Source organism: Equus przewalskii, chromosome 12 (genome assembly GCF_037783145.1).
Source record: "Equus przewalskii isolate Varuska chromosome 12, EquPr2, whole genome shotgun sequence".
In the NCBI taxonomy this organism is placed as follows: domain Eukaryota; kingdom Metazoa; phylum Chordata; class Mammalia; order Perissodactyla; family Equidae; genus Equus; species Equus przewalskii.
In genome coordinates, this window is record NC_091842.1 from 29733516 (window position 1) to 29754675 (window position 21160).

Here is a 21160-nt window from a genome sequence, read left to right on the forward strand (position 1 = left end):
AACCATCCACTTTCGCCTCATTTCATGAACCTTCTTTCCTCTCAATTAGACTGTTAGAGCCTCTGCCCTCTGACCTGCCCTTGTTGCCGCCAGCCCCTCCCCACGGGCCCAGCACTCACGCCCACCCTCGGCCCTTCCCATTCCACCACTTCCAACAATCTTTGCTGGCTGGTTGACAAAATTCAAAATGCGAAAACCCGGAGAAGAAGACCGAGGTGAAGCCGGCACCTGAAATGTCGCTTCCCTGAAGTCCTGGGTGTCCTCGTGGACGTTGTGGCCCTTTTCATGAGCAAAAGTGTGCAACTGACAGCGTTCTTCAAGAAGCTGCCATTTTAGACATTTTTTTTTTAATTTCTCAGGAGAAAAATCTCTCATATAACTTTCACCCCCTTCAAAATTCTCTAATTAATACACCTCAGAGAGGGATCAGAGGAATTCTGTCCTGAGATTGTCAGAAAATGAAGAAAATTACAAACTGAATAGGCCAGACTTCCGAATGCAATACATCAGCCTTTTTGCAGGAACAGAGCCCTTCAGAGGTCCCACCAACAGCGAAGGGGACCTGTAGCCAGCGACGGGGCAAGACTGCCACTTAATCGCAGCATCCAGAACTGGGCGGAACATGCTGACATTTCGTTGTATCTTTCACAAGCGCTTAACCTTTACCCGTGTCAATAAAAAGCCCCATTAACATTTAAAAGGGATGTTTCTAGGTGTCCACTTGGACTAAGAGTTAGAAAACACTCCAAGAAATGGATTACGTATCTCATCTGTCCAGATCTCCAAGAGTTTACCTCCTTCCAACGGTAAAAAAGCAAACCCATTAAATGGCCGACAGCCCAGCAGCAGCCAGCTGGAAACACAGCAGCTCTTGAAGGCCACCACGCGCCCGGGAATCCTCAAGCTGACGTCTGCAGGGGCAGTGGCACCCAACAAGACCTTCACGTCCAGGGAGCTTCCCTAAGCCCTCAGGTGGGATCGGACCTCTGCCCTGTGCCCCCAGGGCCACCTGAGCTCCCTCCCCCAGGAGGCCCTCAGCTCACTGCACGGCCCTCGTCCACTCACTGGCTGGCCTTCCACACAGCAATGGCTGTGTGCTCCGCGAAGGCAGGTGCTGTGTGCCCAGAGACCCACGCACGCGTTCCTTCGCTCATTCACTCTTTCCAGAATGCTCACTACACGCCAAGCACTGGGGAGACCCCAAGGGAAGCGGACGTGGCCCCCGTCCTCGTCCAACTCCAGTGATGGTGTCGTCTACTCTGCCCACCTTCATATCCCCACGGCCCATCAATAAACCTGAGACACGTGGCTATTCCCTCCTTCAGTGTAACTAAATTAAATTAATTACTTCCGCTAAGAACTAAATTAATGCAGTTCAAACGCTGAGAATTCCTGTGGCTCTGCATGCACACCATCCTACACACACATTTTGTTTGGCCAAAGGCATGCGGCTTTTTCAAAGCTTGATTTTGTTGCTAACACTTAAAACTGGGGAGATTTCACACAAAACGGTGTCTTTGTGGCTTCTCTAGAAACACGAATGCACATTCCTGTGAGCACTGGCGAGCCAGAGCTGAGAAACTCTGACTCCTTTAGACAGGCTGCATGTTCTTCACTTTGCCACAAGCCCCACCCTGCCCTATTTTACTGCCACTGAGGACAAAAGACACCGCCGTGTATCATCTTGCCTTTGCTGAGGATTTTCTTGCCCCAGCCCTCTACTCAGGACTGACGTGTCCCTCCACGCATCTCAATCTGTGGCCCCAGCTTCATGCCAACGTCACGCAAGAAACACATCTGAGATGGGCTACACACAAATGAACGGGGGATTTTATTGATTTATACCTCCTAACGTACCCACCCTAGGAGGAGACACAAGGTGTGCAGTTTCCAGCAGGGATCTCAGATGCGGAGGGAAAGGGAGGGAAGGGGTAAAGCCGACAGGCACCTCACTAGCGGACCGAAACCCACAGGGACCGAATTCTTCTTGCAAGTGAACACTGAGATCAAGAACCACATTCTCGCACCACCAGCCCAGCTTAAATACTTCTTTGACAAAAATAATAATAATAAATTATCTTCCACTCAGAAAATAAATTGTGCTCAGCAGAGTGACAGGAGGGTCCATTCATCGCATTGCACCGAGGGGCCGGGCACGGGGTTGGGGGGACAGGCACAGGCAGCCACACCGACAGACGCGCCGGGGCCAACGGCACGTGCTGAGGGTGGTCAGATGCTGAGGGCGGCTGGCGGCCCCTCGGCTGTGGCCGGTCCCGAGGGAGATGTCACCTGCCGCCTTCCTCCTCACGTCCGCCTTGTCTTCTGTTTCTTGGCCTGCCTCTTGGCATCCTCTGGGCCGCTGCTGTCAGACGCTGTCTGGCCAAGACCTCGGACTCCCTGCAGTCGGCTTGTCAGCTGCAGCAGCAAGGGAATGAGCTGGAAAGAGAGGGAGAGAGAGAGTAAGAGGGAGGGAAGCCAGGAGAAGACTTCCGCCCAGGGGGACATCTGAGCCTCACGCAGGGCACACCTCCTTCTTCAGCTCTCCCCCCACTCTGGGCTAGTGAGCAGACGTCAGCTCAAAGTAAGTGAGGCCTTGGTACCAGACAAGTCAGCAGAGACAGCCGGGGCTCTCTGTGAGCCACATGCCCTTCGAAGTCTCCCAGGGTTAAGAATTAGGAGAGCTGTTACAAGAGGTGAATGGCCTTGAAAGGAGGCCTGGGGAGGGACCAGGGCCCTTCCAACCCTAAAACGTCATAACTTCTGTAACACTGGACGTTCTGCCGCTGTCGCCCTCCCTGCACGTCTGCTCTCTGCTGCGGTCCCTGGACGCCCTACCTTATCGTGGTTGTAGCCGGCCAGCAGCACAAGCAGCGTCAGGGGCAGGGCAATGTAGGATCCCTGGGCGACGTCCTGCTCCGGGAGTTTCCTCTGCAAACACCGAGAGCACTGTCACTCCCACCATCTCCTGTCCGCGGCCACACAGCCGTCCCCCACCCAGCCCTGGGCATCGGCTGCCCAAGGACGCCCCACAGGATCCACTCTCAGTACCCACAGGAAGGGAGCGAAGCAGCTGGGACCGATTCTCGGATGGAGCCTCTGCTTTGCAGACTCGTGCCTTGCACTTGGAAGCTCAGGAGAACACACATTCCGAGAGCAAGGATTCCTCGCCCCCAAACTTCCACGATGGAAACCGAGGAGACAGAGAGCTGTGGGCAGCAGGGAACCCCTGAGGCTGAAGAGTAAAGGGCTCCCCTTTGTTGAGTCCCGGCTGAACACAGGGACTCTGTCCTACACGGAAGTAACAAGAACCCGCTGTTTCGGGCTCAGCACACAAAGTGACGAGCAAGCTGGTCCCAGAGATGATGCCCAGTGAGGAAATGAAGCAGCTGCTACTTGGAGCCCAGGGGCCACGCGCACTCTCTACCAATGAATGCCCACCTCTCATCGGGGCCAGTCAGAATAGACACGTCCCAGCCTCCCTTGCAGGCCGGTGCGGCCATGGAACTGAATTCTGGCCAACGGTATATGAACAGAAGTGATAGGCGCAATACCAGGTTGTACCCTAAAAGAGAAATGGGGTGCCCCCGTCCTGGCTGGCCAGGCAGCATGTGGTCAAGTGCGCCATTTTGGAGAAGGGCGACGTGCTAGAGGATGGCAGAGCCACAAGAGAGAGGAGCCTGGGTCGCCGACACCTTGGAGCGTCCATGTGAACCCTGGACTGCTCGCTCCTGGATGTTGACATAAAGCAGAAACTTCCACTGGGCTAAAGGCCCTGGAATTCTGGATCTCTGTGGCAGCAAGTGAACCCAAACCCAACTGGCTCACTCCAGCCCCACAAAGGAAGCAAACAGGCTAAATGAGAGCTTTCAGAGGATGCCGAAACAGGGAACCGAGCCAGAGACCTGGGCCTCAAAGCACGGCCCAGGGACCCCCTTTCAAAAGATCTGCAAAGTCCAAACGATTTCACAAGAATGCTACAATATGTGCCTTTTTCGTTCTCACAAGTGTAGAGGGGCTTTTCCAGAGGCTCCGTGACATGATGATGTCGTCACTCTGACAGCGGATGGAATGTGTGGCTTGTGGATTCTTGTGTTTTCAACATTTCTCAGTTTTAATTTCTAACATAATAAATATTGACAGATATATTCCTATAACTAAAGCTCTTTGAGATCGTCACCAATTTTTAACAGTGTAATGGGGTCCTGAGACCAAAACATCTGGGAACATGTAGGCTGGAGAATGACTGTGGGGCCGCTTTACCCAAGACGGCTGAGGCCAGATGGGACGGTCCTAAAGAAACGGAAGAGGAGGGCAGAACAGATTTCCGTCTGCACTGCCCACGCCTGTATTTTTCAATGTCTTAGATGTGATCCATTTTCCACGGAAGTAAACACCTAATTGAAGTTTAATGTGGCAGGAAGGAGTAGAACACTGATGAGAATAAGTCTTGAGGAGAGCAGGTCCAGGCTCCAGCCCCAGGGCTCACCAGGCCACCTCGGGCAACCGCTTTAAGACGCACTTCATCAACTGGAAAAGGGCGACAGAGGGAACAGCACCTGCTGCAGGGGACGCTGTGACAGTCCAGCGAGAGGAGCGACATCGAGTGCTCAGCAGGACGAGGACAGTGAGTGAGTCAAGAACCAATACAGGCTACTGTATTCACTGAATTCAGCAAAGGAATGGGGGCAATGCTTACGAAGGCCCTTGGAAATGGACAACGCGGAGCCGCTCATCGGAAGGCCGGAAGGTAGTGGAAACCACGTGGTTTAGGAAAAACCACCTCACTGTGAGTCCTGGCTCGCCGACAGACCCTAGGGAAGCGACTGACTCTGTCTGAGCTTCTGTAACAGGGAGGGACGGCCCTCCCCCGGAAGCCTTGTTGGGAGGGTCAGTGGTGGTACACCCGGCATGCGGGGGGCACTCCCTTCACTGTCACTTGGCCTCCTGCCCTCACGTGCGATGCCTGGTGGGCGTCATTTTTCACCTTCTCAGAAGTGACAGACACCCTCCTGACAGCAGCTATGAGCATCTCTCTGTTCCTGCCACCGGCTGCATGGGCGTGCCCCCAGATCCAAAGGAGGCTCCTGGCGGGGCGCCCTTGGGAATATCACAGGCTGCCGCCGAGCACAAGCCACTCCTCAGAGAAGCCCAGAAACCAGCAGGAGAGCTGTGTTCAGCCCCAGCTCTGCCAGGCATGAGCTGTGACCCTGGGCTCCCAATCTCTCCTCTCTAAGTTAGGGGGAATAATGCCTACCAACTTCCCATACAGGATGGGGGCGGAAAAGCACTAAATCCACTTAAGTGGACACACAGGAAACAGATAAATCTGGAGCCAGGAAACCCCCCCTCCTTACCGTGGGACTAAAGACCAAGGTGATGTGTTTGTGGTAGCCCAGCGCCGTGAAGGACACCTGCGGCAAGACGTACTCGTACTGCGACCTGGGGAGCGTGGAGTCCAGCAGCACCACGTAATTCTGCGCACGAGGAAGCAGAAGAGACTTTGATAAAGGGCAATTCGGGCAAAGCAAACGAAAACTAACATACGGCTGTGACGTAAAAGGCTGTATGTTTTAAAGAAATCCCCAAGTTCACACGCCCACACCACGTCACTGACTGCAGGGTGGGAACCTCAGGGCCACTCCAGCAGCGACAGCAGGCGTCCCCAGCGTCTCCGAGACTGTGTCTTCTGACAGAGCTTTCAGGGCCTGCCGCACTTTCCAATGACACAGTCAACCGTGACAATTATGGCCCTTTGAGGACCCGACTTTATGAAACACCAGGAGTTATTAGGAGCCAGTTCTGACGAGGGAAGTTCATGATCAAATGCGGAAGACTGTTTTTAGCCCAAATGAGGTTGACTTTTAAGGGACGATATTTAAGTGGCTCATTAGCCGGCAAGTTCTAAGAACACAGAATCTCTGGAATGGTCCGGTGACGGTCGCAGCCCGTGTGCTGAGCCCCGACCGTGGGTCAGGCACCGTGAGCACCCCGTGAGGCAAACGCCCACTCTGCTCTCAACCACCGACAAGATGGGGTCACGACCCCCATTTTACAGGCCAGGAGAGCGAGGCCTCAAGAAGGCGAGTGCCCTGCCCAGGGCCACCGAGCCACCGTGAACCCAGAGGGAGTGTGACCCCGAATCCCAGGCCGTGTCTTCCACGGCCCTGTGCGGCCTCAAGTGCCATCTGAAAGGGCGTCTGGAGAAACGGGAGGAAGCCCCGAATGCCATCCCACCCTGCCTCATTACGTTACAGCCACTTCAGGCCGACAGAGGCCACAGTGAGCATCCCCGTGGCAGGGGGTGAGAAGCGGGAGCAGGATGACTCACAGGTCCGCTCCTGACACCGCAGGCTCGGCCCCCAGAAAAGAGCCACATTCTGTGCAAAGTCCGCTCCCACCTCGCCAACCACAACGGTGTGCTCCGTCCAGTTAGAACCGATAGTAAACATCCTATGATGCTAACTGACATCCAAGAGTGAGGCCTGGGTTAGAGAGATTACGGTGTTTCCCCTATTACAGACTACCGCACACCGCTAAAACCCAGTTACAGAAGATGCAACGATGGGGAAAAGACTTGTGACATATTCTTCATTGAAAAGCACAGATTATAAAACAATGTACAAAACAGCCCCAACTTTGAATTATCAAAATAAATAAACATACATGTATACAGTTATGGTCACTTAACGACGGGGATGCGTTCTGAGAAATGCATCATTAGGCGATTGCGTCGTGCAAACACCATAGAGTGCGCTTACACTCACCAGATGGTAGAGCCCACTGCACACCTAGGCTCTGTGGTACTAATCTTATGGGGCAACCGTCGTCTACGCAGCCCGTCATTGACTAAAATGTTGTTATGCAGCACATGACTGTATTTATATTTATACACACACAAGCACAAGCATTGAAAAAAGACCAAAAGGATACCTACCAACATGTTAACGGTGGTTATTTCTGGATGACGGGATTATGCCTGATCTTTTCCCCCCAAATCTCCTGCTATGAATGTGTACGACTTTTGTAAACAAAAACAGCTGATTATGACAAAATAAACAGAGCCCAAGCTCCCTTGATTCAGAGAGCATGGCACTATTACTGGAAGGTGTCATTGGGGAGAAAACGAGAGAACCGTGTCCCCTTGAACTAAAAAGTGGAGGGAGGAGGACGGAGCGGTGGGCCTCACCTGGCCGTCCCTGAGCAGGGGCGGGAAGTGGAAGAAGACGGACTGGCCGAGAGACACCGTCTGAATTGGATTGTCGAGGTTTTCGCTTTTGTAAAGCTTTACCTGGAAGCAGAAACAAAGCGGGACGTGCTTTTGAAACGGAAACACAATAAAATGTCACTGCAGACGTCCTCGGGACAGCCTGTTTCTGGGGGGAAAGGATCTTTGGAGACACAGGTATTTGAGACAGAAAGAGTCCTCCCCGACAGCCCACACGCACGGCATTCCTGAGCCATCTGAGACTCCAGTCACATGACACGCACAGAACGTGAGATTTTAAAACAGCTTCTGACGACCTGCATGGACACTGGAAATAGCAGTAATAGGCGCTCTACGTACATCGTCACCAATCCTGCGACTGAACGGCCAGCAGTATCATCCCCGGGGAGACTCCGAGAGCCTGCGCCACCTAACGTCACAGATCACACGTGGTGGTGCCCCGGACTCCACCCACAACCCCGAGGGCCTCGCCCACCTGGCACTGCCTCTCCACGTGCCGTAACCTTGACTCCACAAGTGTGTGTTACACTCAAAATGCCCTCCCATTTTGCACCTGGATCTCCAGGATGCTTCCAGAAGCAGTTTAGTGCTTTATTTCCGGCCTTTCTTTCTCTCAGCCCAGCTCTATAGTGGGGGTCTCTCTACCCTGTGCAACGGGGCACGAGGAGAGGAAGGTACGGTCCTGGCCAGTGCTAAGGGCTGCAGGGGCTCCACTGTGCACCCATCACAGAAGCCACCCCTCCCCAGGGCCCACATGGCACTTTTCTATAACACACACGTCAAGAGGAGTTGTCCTGAAACAAAAGTCACAGACTGGAGGCCTATGGGTCACATGCAAGATGGCAAACGTGTTCTTTTGTCTTATTGTGAGTTCTGAGTAGATCTGAATTCATTGCCTATATTTAAAAATCAGGTGATTTCAAATAACTCTAACTTCCAGCTTCTCTGGAAAATTGGGAAGTGACGCCAACCTTGGGCCTGAATTCCACGCACTGGGAGCCAGGAAGTGGCGCCATCCCCTCCCGTCTGCCCTGGATGGGGCATGGGTTCCCCAGGTTGCTCCCCACTCGGCCCTCCTGAGTCTCTGCCCCACAGGCTCCAGGCCTGCAACCCTCGATGGAAGGGCAGCTGAGCTGAGCTAAACGCGAGCCACGTCCTCACCCGAGGCAGACACTTCACTGTACGGAAAATCACAAGTGCCCCCAAAAAAGACAAGCCCGTGGCAACTCATTAACATCCTTCAGGGGTCACAGAGCACTGTGTAAGCGCGTCTTCATTAACTGCAGACGTGGAGATTCTGGTAGAGCTCGGAGAGACCTCAAGAGGCCACCGCGTCCAACCCCCTGGCTTTACAGAGCACATCGAGGCCACGGGAATGCAGTGACTCACAGGGCGGCAAGGCGAGTAAGCCCCGGGGACAGGAGCCAGCCCAGAACGTGTGGCTTCTACGCCCTGCCACCACCTCCACCCTGGACAGAATTTTAAAAGTCATGAGACACTGTGCCTTGAAACAGTCCTCCCGCTTCAGACCCCAGATCGTATGGACCACCCATTAGGCTTCTATCACAACGCTCCCAAAGATACACACTGCTGGCCAAACAGTCATCTGAGCCTGGGGCACGTTTTCCCCCAGCGACCAGCAATAACTCCCCCCCACACGCTGGGCTGGACGCTGCTCACAGCTCCACCTCCACCCTCAGCATCTCCACCTTCAGCCAGAGAAAGCAAGCGCCACAGGCCCAGACACGCCGAAAAGAAAGTGCTGCTGTGACCTTACCCACAACGTAGGGAGATACTCGGAGGAAGTGATCACATTGCCACTTAGATCAAACTGATTGATCTGCCGGAAGACTATGATGTTCACGTCATCGATGTCGTTATTCCCGACCTGGAAAGACAAGAAGTGCCGGCAGAGGAGCTCGATGTCAGCTGTCTGACTGCTAGGGGCTCTTCCACAGCAAATGTCACTTCTTATAATAAGGCAGCAAAGTCTGCCATTAAAGTAGCCTTAGTCCAAGGTCACGAACGGGCAGTAGACGGGCCACGCCTGGCCCACAAACACGGTTGGCTTGACAAGCACAGTATTTTTTCTTTCTAAGTCTTAATTACTTGCCAACATTTGTTAAAATTTCATATACAAAACAGGCAGATTTTCCAGTCTCTGTTGAAAAAGGAGAAAGGCGTTCTGGCCTGGCAGCAATCAGCAGGAGCTGCCACAGCTGCCCCTCTGTTGGGGGGGGGGGCACGTGCCCTCCTGTCTGTCACTCTTTCCCATCTGCCAGGCCTTGGTCACATGACTGCCTGTGATCCTGGCCTATGGCACTAGGGCAGGGAAGCATAAACTGTAAGACGCGGCCATCGCAGCCTTTAACTGCCAGGTGCCATGAGGACATCAAGATCTCCTTCTTAGGCCAAATGGCCCTAAACGGCCCAGCCCTCCTAACCCTCACCATCTCCGGGCCTAATGCCACCAAATACAGCCACCAGGAGCAGTCCCTCTGGTGCCACCCAACCCTCTGGTCTAGCGAATGAGGGTTATTCCGTGGCAGAAAAGCTTCACTTCCAGTGGCCCCAGGCCACTTGCTGTGACCTGGAGTCCTGCCTCGTTAGGGGTTAATGAGCTACGTCATGACCTTGATTATCAAAAGCCTCTGCCCACCAGATGGAGAGAGCAAGGCCATCTGAACACGAGAACGGGGTGGCCCTGCCACCCACTGAGCCAATGTTCCCTTCATCACCCTCCCTAGATCTGAAACGCTCCTGACACCTTGAGATCCTCAACTTGCAGCATAACGATCAGAGCTTGCAGGGGAGGAGGGGAACAAGAGCTCAGACTTCTCTGGATGCATGACAGCGACGCTGTTCATTAAATCCCACAGAAGATGCTGCTTGTGAAGATGACACTATTCTAAGAGGGCCCTTAATTAGGATTTAAAGCTTCCCCCCTCCTTCCCCCTGAAACAGATGAAAGGCAGAGAGTCAGAGGAGCGCTGAGGACCTCTGATCAGGGAAGCAGTCACCCCGCGATTGCTCTGAAGAATGCTCCGGCTTACCGCAATCACACGGTGGTGGGGGAGGGCCCGCTCAATGTGGTCATTGCCTTCCGCCTTGAGCTGCACGTGGTACACACATCCCGGCTGCGAACAAACTCAGAGTCACTTCTGCAGAAAGCGGCCCGTCACACGCAACCTGATCCGAGCCTGCTGTCACCGCAGGCTCTCACCAGGACCACGGGGCAATCCTGTCCCAACGCAGCTCCCAGTGTGCGGCCTGTTAACCTTCTGGAGAGTTCCTCTGACAGCACCCCAATGAAGGAACATTTACCCCAAGTTCTGTCCTTCCTTCAATCCCCATGCAGTGTCTTCTACCCAAGGAAAATCAAATTTCGTCTCCTATTTCAAAATTGCAAACATAAGGTGCTTCTCCTGATAAAGCTATTCTTTCCCTGCCGTCCACCCCTCCCCTCTATCTCTATATAGGCATCGAATGATATCTGGAATGACACTCCCAAATGCTTACAGTGGATATTATTTCTGGGAAGTGGGATTTGAGACTTCTCTCTCTTTTTTTTTTTTTTTTTTTTGCTGAGGAAGATTCACCTTGAGCTAACATCTGTTGCCAATCTTCCTCCACTTTATATGTGGGTCGCCGCCATAGCATGGCTGATGAGTGGTGTAGGTCCATGCCTGGGATCCGAACTTGCAAACCCATGCCACCGAAGCAGAGTACACAAACTTAACCACAACATCACAGGGCCAGCCCTGAGTTTTCCTTTTTTCAAAAAATTTCCTTCTTTATACTTTTTATTCTATTGCTCAAACTTACAGGCATCTATCACATTCACCAAATAAGTCCCTGTTCTAAAAAACTTTTAAAGCAACCAATTTCTGATCACCAACAGCACAGCTGATCCCATGGAGCCCTGGGCCGACTTCAAGGTGGCCCCTGCGTCTAAGAGGGGCGGCCCTAACACGCAATCCTTTATTCCTACACCAGCACGGGTGGTGTGGTTCCAGTCTCCTAGAAAAACACGCACTCCAACCCTCTCCAGATACGGGCAGGGGCATTTGCTGCACACTAACCAGGGGCGCTTCCAGGCACAGCTCCAGGGGTTGGTGCCCTTTCAAAATTTTGTCCTTTTCAGTATGTTGCTTGAACTATCTTTCTAACGAGCACATGGTACCTTTCCAAAGACAATAAAGCTATTACTAAAAAAATGAGAACGATCAAATTTATGATCACCAACAGACATATTAATTCACTTTATGGCCCAGTGAGGACTGGCAGCATTGGTTTTGGTTCAAAATAACTATTTGCCCCTCGGAGAGGAAGGGACGCACAGAGCTATTCGGGAAGAAAGGGAGAGACGCACTGCTGAGGCTGGGAGGAGCGGGCCCTGCCCACTGGCCCGGGGCCTGGGCTGGGAGGAGCCTGCGGGCAGCCGCTCCGATCCGAACTGGCCAGACTCCTCGCTCTGGGCCGACTCACTCAGGGACTTGCCTTCACCCTTTGGCAGCAACATCTAGTGGGGTAGCTTCTCACCCCAGATGCCTTGGCAAGGACATTGCCCGGAAAAACCACACAACAAATGAATTCTAAGGGGGTCGAAATCCTTGGGAAATCTTCAACAAAGGATCTCCAGCCTGCCATCTTCTGGGAGACTGGCAAACTCAAATCCCAAACCCTCAGTAAGAAGCGTCTGAAGACAATTCCTCCAGAATCTGCGGCCCGGCACGCGGAAGGCGTGGGCTGCCACAGGGGGTGACTCTCAAATCCTGAAAGGGCTAAGGCATCAGTGCCTGACAGGAGGAGGAGGAGGGTGTCACGGAGCATCAGTTACGACGGAAACCTACTGCGGGGGAGAAGGCAACCATTCGGTTTGCAGGACTGGAACCCAGACAGATCACAGCAGAAGAGTGTTCGTGCGGGCAAGAAAGGATGAAACTGCAAAGGCTGCCCTTGCAACCATGCCTGAGACTGAGAACCGGGTTCTAACGACCGGTCCCCTCTCCCTGGCCCTGGCTGCATGTGGAGTGAGGAGGCAGAACATCCCCGTTCTCTGTGGAAGCACTGACTCGAGGAAAGTGGCCTGGAGGACAGCAGAGAGCAGTGTCCTGTGCCCCGGGAACAGGTCCCCGTGGCAGTGCACTTCACAGGGGCGGGGTCCCCCCAGGGCAGAGGGTCGCTACACAGGAGCATCACAGTAAGGCTTGTCCAGATTCCTGTGGATGACAAGATGAGCGTCATCTTGAGGAATCTCATGAGAACATGCCAGAGAGAGGGGTGGCGGGCAGGGCAGGGTGTGGGACCCACCCAGCCAGCGTGCCTCCAGCCAGACCATCAGCAGGGACATATTCCAGCCCTCGGCACGGCCAGGAAGACACCCCGAGACCACCCTCCTCCTTGAGCTTGAACATCCCATGCTCACCAAGCAACCTTCCACCCTGACTTCCAGGCACCCCGACATCTGAGCCTGGATGCCCTGGACCCCAGGTTCGAGTAGTCTCGTCTTCAGGAAAGAATGGCATGCCCCCAACGTATCTGAATAAACTGGCAAACCGATGTGCATCTCGGTTCCTGTGATTTGGGCAAACATCCGTCTGTTGCCAAGATATGTCTGACTCTCTCTGGAGTCCACTAAGAATATCCAGGTTGGGAGTCTGAAAGGCTGGCGACTAAACTCGGGTCCACGATGCCCAATCCAGCGGGTGCTGTCAACCCATACTCCCTCAGCGACACTGCCAGCTGATGCTACTCCTAGTTAGTGTCTGTTGAATGAGCGAATGAATGAATGCACAAAAATTGAGGGAAAAAGCACCATAAATCCTAAACCAAATGTTGTGATTCAGCAGCCAAAAGGACAAGTAACTTGTCTGTTTGGTCCACACGAAGAAGTTGTGGGTTTGTTTTTCAATTAATTGTTAACACCTAAAAATCAGGAGTTTTCATGTGGAAATCTGAATTGCTGACCTCTTTTAAAAATCCAAGCATTCTGGCACCCCTGAGTCTGTCTTCCCACGTGGCTATAAGGAGCTGGAGCTGAGTGGTAGCTGCCCCCTTTCCATGGGCCAGGTCCTCTCCAGCTTGCCACAGTCCTCACCACTCCCTACCTTGCACCCAGCCTCCTTCAGCCTTTCACCTTCCTCTTCTGGCCCCACAGGCATTTGGTCTGAGAGCCCTGGCCTAGGCCATAACCATCCAGTGCTGGCAAAAGATGCAGCAAACCCCCGGTTTTCCCACTCTATTTTCCACGAAACCCCCATCTCAATCTGTCTGCTAGATAAAAGATAAGCTGTGTCAGTTGAGACAGGGATTAGGAAAATTCCAGAGCCCCTCACCCTCCAGCCCACTCCTAGCAGTCTTGGGGGCACCACAAGCCACCTCTGAACAGTACGGAAAAACCCCCGAGTCAAACACGTCCGAAGTCTCACCAGCAATCCTCGTAATCTGAACTTGCCCTCCTCGTCCGTCACGGTGTCTTCCCCATAAATGCTGCAGTCACTCTGTCCCACTGCCTCCACGGCAACCCCCTGCTCTGGTTCTCCGTTCAAGGAAGAGACTGTACCGTAGCAACTGGAGGGACGAGGAGACACGGAACACGATATTCTCCTGGGTTTCTGACACACGCGACGGATTTCAGGTAAAGCGTCTGCATTTACTAACAACTTATGGCGCAAAATAGCTCAGCGGTGAACTGCGCCCCAGTGACCCAGGCGATTCCGTTCTGGCCGTGTCACTCGCAGATGCAGCCTTCCTGCCAGAAGGCTCAGGCCAGACAGAAGCCTGTCACCCACTCCCTTCTCCTGAAGGACGCTCCAGAAAAGTGTAACAAAAAAAGGCTGAGCTTTATTTTATTCCATTTTATTTGATTTCCCTTAAGCTTGATTTTAAATAATCAAGCATGCAATAAAATGTAAGCAGGTCACTTTCTTTTTCATTCCACATATTCAGTTGAAAATGGTCCATTTTTCTAAACCCACTCCTTCTATTACTCAGTCTTCATCTCCAGTGCTTTTGTGTATGCGTGTGTCTATGCGTATAAATATGTACATATAGCTCTATAATAATAATACAGCTAATTGAGTATATCGTATATACTTGCATAAACCATCCCTGGAACCATCCAGAAACACCAGAAAACCAGAGCGGCTGGGACACAAGGACAGGAGGGCTACTGTACATTCCGTATTCCTCTCAACATTTCGGAGTTTCACTCAAGTGAATGCATTTCCTCCTTTTAAAAATTCAATTCAATTTCAAACTTTTTGAAAAGTAAAATTTTTAAGCAACTAGACCGGATCTCTCTGGCCAATTTCAAACCAAGGACCTCGCGACTGAATCACTGCTCTGAGATGTTAGAGGAAAAGGGCAGCACTCGAAAATCTTTGGACTTCCTGTCTTATGTCCTTTGCCTCCCAGGTGAAACCCACAGGAAGGCAGAGTTTCGCTAACGGAAGTGAGAGGGTGACCCCAGCGCACGCCCAGAAGAGAGAGGCCGGGCTGCTCACCTGTAGGCCGTGCGGTACCCGGTGATGGCGATCCTCAGGTTCTGCCCCTCCTCCACCTCGATCATCTGCGAGGACGGCTCGAACCGGAACTCCTTCATCATGGGTTTGAAGTAATACTGGCCGGGACTCTGCCGAGACAACCACACGCTGTCACATCTAGGCGAGGCTTGGGGGGGTGACAGAGTCCTGATGGGCCAGAATTACGCCACAGGAGCTGCGGGGCCCCCTAGACAGACAGGGACGGTCGCCCTAACTCTACAATAAGCAAAGTAACAGCAATGACCATTCTAATGGCAGCTTCACTATCATGTGCCTACAACAACTCTGTGAGGTAAGAACCGTGTTTGAATTTTACGAAGGAAGGGAAACTGAGGCTCAGCGAGGTGAAGTCACTTGTCTGAGATGACACAGCAAGTCAGCAGCAGAGGGAAGATTCGAAGCTGAGCGTGTGTCACTGCATGGCGTGTGACCTTTCAGATACTCCTGCCTGTTTGCAATGTCCCTCTTACAGTCACTTTATTCCCAGGATGGACAAGGTGGCCAATTAATGTGCACTTCCTGAGCCCCCACTATGCATCTCAAATGAAAAGTTGGTCTGTCCTCCCACCAAGCGGAGCATGCTTTGCAGAAGAAACACAAGCTAACCGCCGAACAAGACTCGGCCTAATTAACACCGTGCTCCTGCGGTCAAACGACGGGACAGCTAAGACGGCAGCCGCTGCACCCAGGGCCATTAATTCCATTGTCTTAGTGACGTGAGGGCGCCCAGGAACAAGAAGTGCATGCGGAAGGGAACATGATTCAGCAGCATTAAGTTCTAGGAAGAGCAATACTCTAATTATATTGGGTCCCCAAGAAACTTGAAACGCTCCACGCCAGTGTTCTGTTCCCATGTCATCAAGCAATACGTGAGTCACGTATGCCCGACCCCTGCTCTCTCGTGGGGACACAGGCAGCAGGAAATGATGGGACACCTTACCAGGTTCGAGAACGTCAGGATGCCATTGTCCTGAGTCAAGAGGTTGGAACGAAACACGCCACCACTGAGGGATAAGAGGACCCCAGGGAGGGGCTGGTCATCTTCAGCTTTTATCTGGGGACAAGAGAGGGACCCCAAGCCAGGTTACCACATACAAACCAGGAAGACAGTATTTCACAAGTCAAGGGGTCATTCTTAGGGGTGACTGCTATTAGTGGGAGAATAAAGGTCTATTCCTCACCCCCAGGAGAAACTAATGTTAACAGTTTGGTGTACACACCTTCTAGAACTGTTTCTATGCCCTCACAAGGCTTATAAACATCACGGCTGCTATTGAGAGACTGGTGAGTTTGCTTGGGGGTAAGTGGAGGATATGAAACCAAAACGGCAGGCTCCCCATACAGCCCTGCACCTTGCTCTCGTCCTCAACCACTCATCACGGCTTCCCTCTTCTCAGTCCACCGGACTCGGCCCACAGCTTCTTTACAGCCGCGTAGCATTCTACAGCAGCGGCCAGCAGCCAACAGCACGCGGGCCGGCCACCTATTTTCGTGATGGAGGAGGAGACACCATCTACGTGTCCCTGAACACGTATTTTGTGCATTTATGTTTTTCTTGGTTTCTGAACAATCTACTTGTAGGAGTAGAACTGTTGGATATGTGCACTTTAACTTCAGAAAGCTGCCCCCAAATTGCTCTCGAAAGGGGCTGTAACCATTGACAGCTCCGTAAATCACCTATGCATGGGAAAACACACTCTCCAAAAACTGGATATTGCAAATCTAACCCAAAACCTGCCGTTTCAATGGTAACTTCCTCTGCCTTTCTGCAGTCCCTACCAAGGTGGGGCATGTCTTCCATGTCACTTGAGTCACTTCCGTGAATTACCTTTTCTTACCCTCTCTCCAGCTTTTCTCTATTGGGTTGTCTTTTTCTTATCAATTTTAGGAGTTCCTCCTCATAAACTGGGGATATTACTTATGTATGAATATTTCTTCCCAGTTTGAATATCTTCCTTGATTTAAAATGTATTCTACAATATAGAATTTTAAGTTTCTATGTGATGCCATCTGCCTTGGTTTTCCTTTGGCCTCTATGTTGAAAACATTCCTACTCGAGGATCTCCAGACTCGCTCTGCACGTCACACAGCATACTTCTTCCCAAAAAGGACTGAGGGAAGAGAGAGACACCAAACACCACAGGAACGTGCTGTGTCCTTCAACTCAGAACAGAGTTAAGGAGGAAAGCTTAAAACACTTCCCAAAAGGTATGCAAACAAGCTCAAGTTAACAGATCTCCAAATTACGCCGAGTGAAAGAAGCCAGACAAAAAAAAGAGCAGTCCTGTATGACTCCATTTATATAAAACTCTAGAAAATGCAAACTAATCTATACTGAGAGAAGCAGATCAGACTCGGGGGCAGGGAGAGAGGAAATTCTGGGGGTGATGGATGTGTCACTATGTTGATTGTGGTGGTGTTTTCACCAGTGTGTTCCTATCAAATTACACACCTTACGCGCAGTTCCTTGCATGTCAGTTACATCTCAATAAACATATACAGCGTTACCTCAAAGCTCACGCCTGCCAAGGCGTAAGCCTTAAAGTCTCCTACGGTTCCTTCCACCGCGGTCAAGACGTAACCCTCCTTCTGCGAGGACACAGTGTACTCCAGGTCACTGTGCAGGGGCCCCACACTGAAGAAGAGACAGCCACTGCTGAGGACGGCTTTGTTGCCGATCCTGGAGGAGGCACCCCCACCCCAAGGAAATCCAGGCCCCCCATTTTCTGTACTAGGCCCCCGAGTTGGGCCCAAGCAAATGCTTCTTAACCACAGGCCTACCTGTAGGCTCCTTTGTCATCAGTAAATACTGTGATCAGGGGTGAACTCGCCCCCTTCTCACTGATGACGATCTCAACTCCTTCCAGCTCGGGGTGGATCTGGCCTTCTAGAAACAAGCCCGCTTTCCCGTGGATCTCGATCAGCTTCCCTGGGCAGCTTTCTAAAAAGGCGAGAGATAAACACAAGCACAGGGCTGGGCGGCAGAGCGAGGGGAGCCTTCTGGTCGGGGGCTTCCCGTTAAAGAAGGGGGCTACAGCTGGGATCTCCAGAGCAAACCTCCAGATGAGGCCGTTGAATGTGCCAGAAACCTCGATAACTGGAAGCGGCCCAGGCCTCTCTCCACCCCTGAAAGGCCTTGATCAGCTGCCAACAACGTCAGCAGGTCAGCCTCCCAAGGCTGGGTTTCTGCACTCCTCTCCCTCGGTTCGCACAAGGCCACAGAGGAGGAGAGAAGCCTTCACGACAGCCGAGAGGCTGTGCTGCTCAACTCGGAGGACCCGCTGCAGAAGGCTGCCCTAGACAGGCTGCCCACTCTGCCACACACACTACCTCCACACGCCAACCTGCCACAGCGCCAGAAAAAACTCCCGGCAGCTAAAGGCAAACATTCCAGCAGGAGTCACTTGAATTATCCAGTCCCCAGAACACCCTCCCGTCACCCCTTCCAAAAATTATAAACATCACAGACAGATCAGACACATGAAGACATTTCATTTTGGCAACTGATGGTTTTGCTGTTTGCCTGCCATCTGGTGTCCACCCGGTGATGTCAAGGAAAACCAAGTCCTTTTCTAAAAAGAGGGTCCCAATTTCAAGAGCGAAAGTTACTTTCACTGATTTAGACCATTCATTCCTTCCTTCACCAAATAGTAACATCTATGCACCAAAGAGGATCTCAGGTGCCGCACACAGACGGTTTCACTCTGATAACAACACAGAACAAATGTTTAAACGCAGGTAAAGGAACAGTGAAGCGAAGCGGTGTCCCTGGGCCACGGAGGGGAGACCCACCTCCGCTGACGGTGGCCTCCATGGAGGGAGGGTAAAAGAGCAGCTCTTTGGATGAGGGCGTGACCGTGATCTTCTCTCCAGACCTAAAACAGGAAGGACACTCGAGTTCGGCGGGCTCCGTCTCTCCGGGAGGAAGAACAGAGGACACGGCGGAGCGGAGCCCAGGAGAGCGTACCGTGCCCAGTAGGAGAAGTCGTAGGAGAAGGGCCCCCGCAACTCGTCCACCATCTCTTGGATGGGGGCTTTCGTCCCCTCCGCCCCCGCTTCCTCTTTGCCGCTCTTCTCCCTCTCCTGCCGGCGGCTCTCGATCTCGGCCAGCTGCTGCTCCCTCCGCAGCTCCTGCACGGACTTCAGAGGGCCGAGGACCAGGGCGGGCTCACTGTCGATGGAAGACCTGAAGGAAGGGGGGAGCAGCCAGAGGGCGTGGTCACCCATCCTGAGGTCGCTGGGGGTCTCACGCTCCCGCAACTAGTGACCCATAAGTAAAAAATAAGACACCTTCTAAGGCCACCACGGTGGCACAGCATTCTCCTGCTCTGAATCAATGAATCGTTTTAAAAAATAAGAGCTGAACTTCTCGGCGGTGGTGGCGCCGTCTGGCAGATCTGGGCTGGGATGAAGTGCCACAGGCTTTAGGTTCACTTGAAACTCGTCAGGTTTCCCAAGGACATGGGGTTCTCTCACGCCACCACCTTGTCCCTTCTCCACTCTTTACTGAGAACACACTGTTAGAGACCCATGCACAAGAGGACAGACAACATGCCCTCACCCCGTGCAATCCACTTCAGAGAAAAATGATGTCAGATGATAAGAACAATGAAGAAAAATAAAGCAGCATGGAAGGAGAGAGTGCTGGGAGCATGGGGGTGCTATTTTTTATTAGGAGGTCAGCCGAAGCCTTCTGATGAGGTGACCCTGAGCAAAGACCTAAAGGAAGGGAGAGAGCGAGCCGTGTGGCTCTCTGGGTAAGGACAGTCTCGAGCAAGAGATGGTATGTGCAAAGTCCCAGGGGCCACGGAGGGAGTGTCCTCGGCATGCTCAAGGGACAGCAAGGAGATCAAGGCAGCCTGGGCAGAGGGACCCCAGGAAGAGTCAGAACGGTCGGAGGGGTCTCAGGAGAGCAGGTGTCAGACCAGGGCTTCACAGACCTTGCATTTCATGCTGAGAGGGATGGAACGATATCATCCTACTCTAAAAGGATCCCTGGCTTCTGCAAGAAAACACACAGTCAGCAGGCAACAGCCAAAAGAGGAAAGCCAGACAGGAAGCTGGAGCAACAATGCAGGCAACAGACAGTGGTGGGTCAGGCCCAAGTAGGGGGCGAAGAGTTAAGAAGGCACTAGACAACGGATATATTTCAATTGTAAAGCCAAGGATTTGTGGATGGATGGGTTGGGTATGGGAAGTGAGAGAAAGAAGAGTCAAGGACCAACTAGAATGAGGGAGCTGCCACCTCTGAAACAGGGCAGACTACAGAGGGGTCGGTGGAGGGCGATCACTGGAGTCTGTTTTCGATGTGGTAAGTAAGAGACCCCCATCAGGGATCTGAGCGGCCATGTGCAGCTGGAAGATGCTTTTCATACAATCCCCAGCACAAGCAAACAAAGCAAAAAGCTTTCTGAGGCCACAAAAATGAATCTAACAAAGACTGACAAGAAGGTAATATGGAGTCACTACTGCCGAGAATATGAGTTCCTAGTCATACCAGTAAATCATACTTTCCGAGCAGGAAAACAGTAGAAGGCATTGCTTCAGCGCTGATCACAGAGCCGGGCCAACAGGAGACACTCAACAGATCCTCCCCCTGGAAACCTGGCTCCCCGGTGAGCGGGGCACCCCGCCCCCAATCCAGGCTCTCCGGCCAGAAACCAAGGGCTCTGCCTGACAGCTCTCCTCCTCCCTGACCCCATGGGGTCGGTCTATTGACAAGTCCCATGCACTCGGGCTCCTCGACAACTCTCCGATGCACCCACTTCTGTCCACCCCACTTCCCCACTGCCGTCAGTCCGGCTGCCGCTCCATCTCTCTCTCTCGCCCTCCCGCACAAGGCACTGCCGCCGCCTCATCGACTTCCACTCTCGGGCTCATCTATCTGTTCTGCACTCACAGCCACGCGGACCTTCCGGAAACAAAACAAGTCATCCTGTCACAGTGTCCAGGGGACAAAGCTAAGACCCTTAACACGGGCTGGCCCCCGTCAGCCTAGCCCCCAAACCCCACAAGATCAAATGCAAAGCACTCGCCACAGGTCTAATTTTACAGCTCCAAGTGTGGCCCTTGGACTACCGTCTGCCTCCCCCGGGAGACTGTGAGCTCCACGAGGGCAGGGGCCGTGGCCTATGCCCAGGGCCTGAGCACTGAAGATTCTCGACAAGTGTTTTCTGCACGGATGGATGGGTGAACAGGCGGGGGACAGAAACATGGAGACAGAGCTGGAATGGCAACTGCAGCTAAGGTAAGGAGGGAGGAAGATACGCAGACTTCCATCCCATTTGACCAAGACGGTCATGATGCCCAAATGCTCTCGTTTCTCAAGAAAGCTAGTGTGTCAAATGATTCTCATAATGCTGCAAAATTCCTCTCAAAGGGGACAGTC

General features: G+C 52.6%; 1 protein-coding gene across 1 annotated transcript in view; it reads right to left on the reverse strand.

Annotated features, from left to right (window-relative positions):
- Positions 1-1808: 1808 nt before the first annotated feature.
- The window catches only part of LOC103543256 (BOS complex subunit NOMO1), a 50311-nt gene continuing 30959 nt past the window's right edge, over positions 1809-21160 (reverse strand). Inside the window, exons 19-31 of the mRNA XM_070566657.1 lie at positions 18740-18958; positions 18565-18647; positions 17554-17713; positions 17281-17407; positions 15713-15826; positions 14734-14861; positions 13657-13798; positions 10279-10362; positions 9003-9113; positions 7187-7288; positions 5355-5474; positions 2836-2928; positions 1809-2436 (exon numbers count right to left, since the gene is read on the reverse strand). Coding sequence (XP_070422758.1) covers positions 2305-2436; positions 2836-2928; positions 5355-5474; positions 7187-7288; positions 9003-9113; positions 10279-10362; positions 13657-13798; positions 14734-14861; positions 15713-15826; positions 17281-17407; positions 17554-17713; positions 18565-18647; positions 18740-18958 — 1615 coding nt within the window. The 3' untranslated portion in view covers positions 1809-2304. The remainder of the gene's footprint in view (positions 2437-2835; positions 2929-5354; positions 5475-7186; positions 7289-9002; positions 9114-10278; positions 10363-13656; positions 13799-14733; positions 14862-15712; positions 15827-17280; positions 17408-17553; positions 17714-18564; positions 18648-18739; positions 18959-21160) is intronic.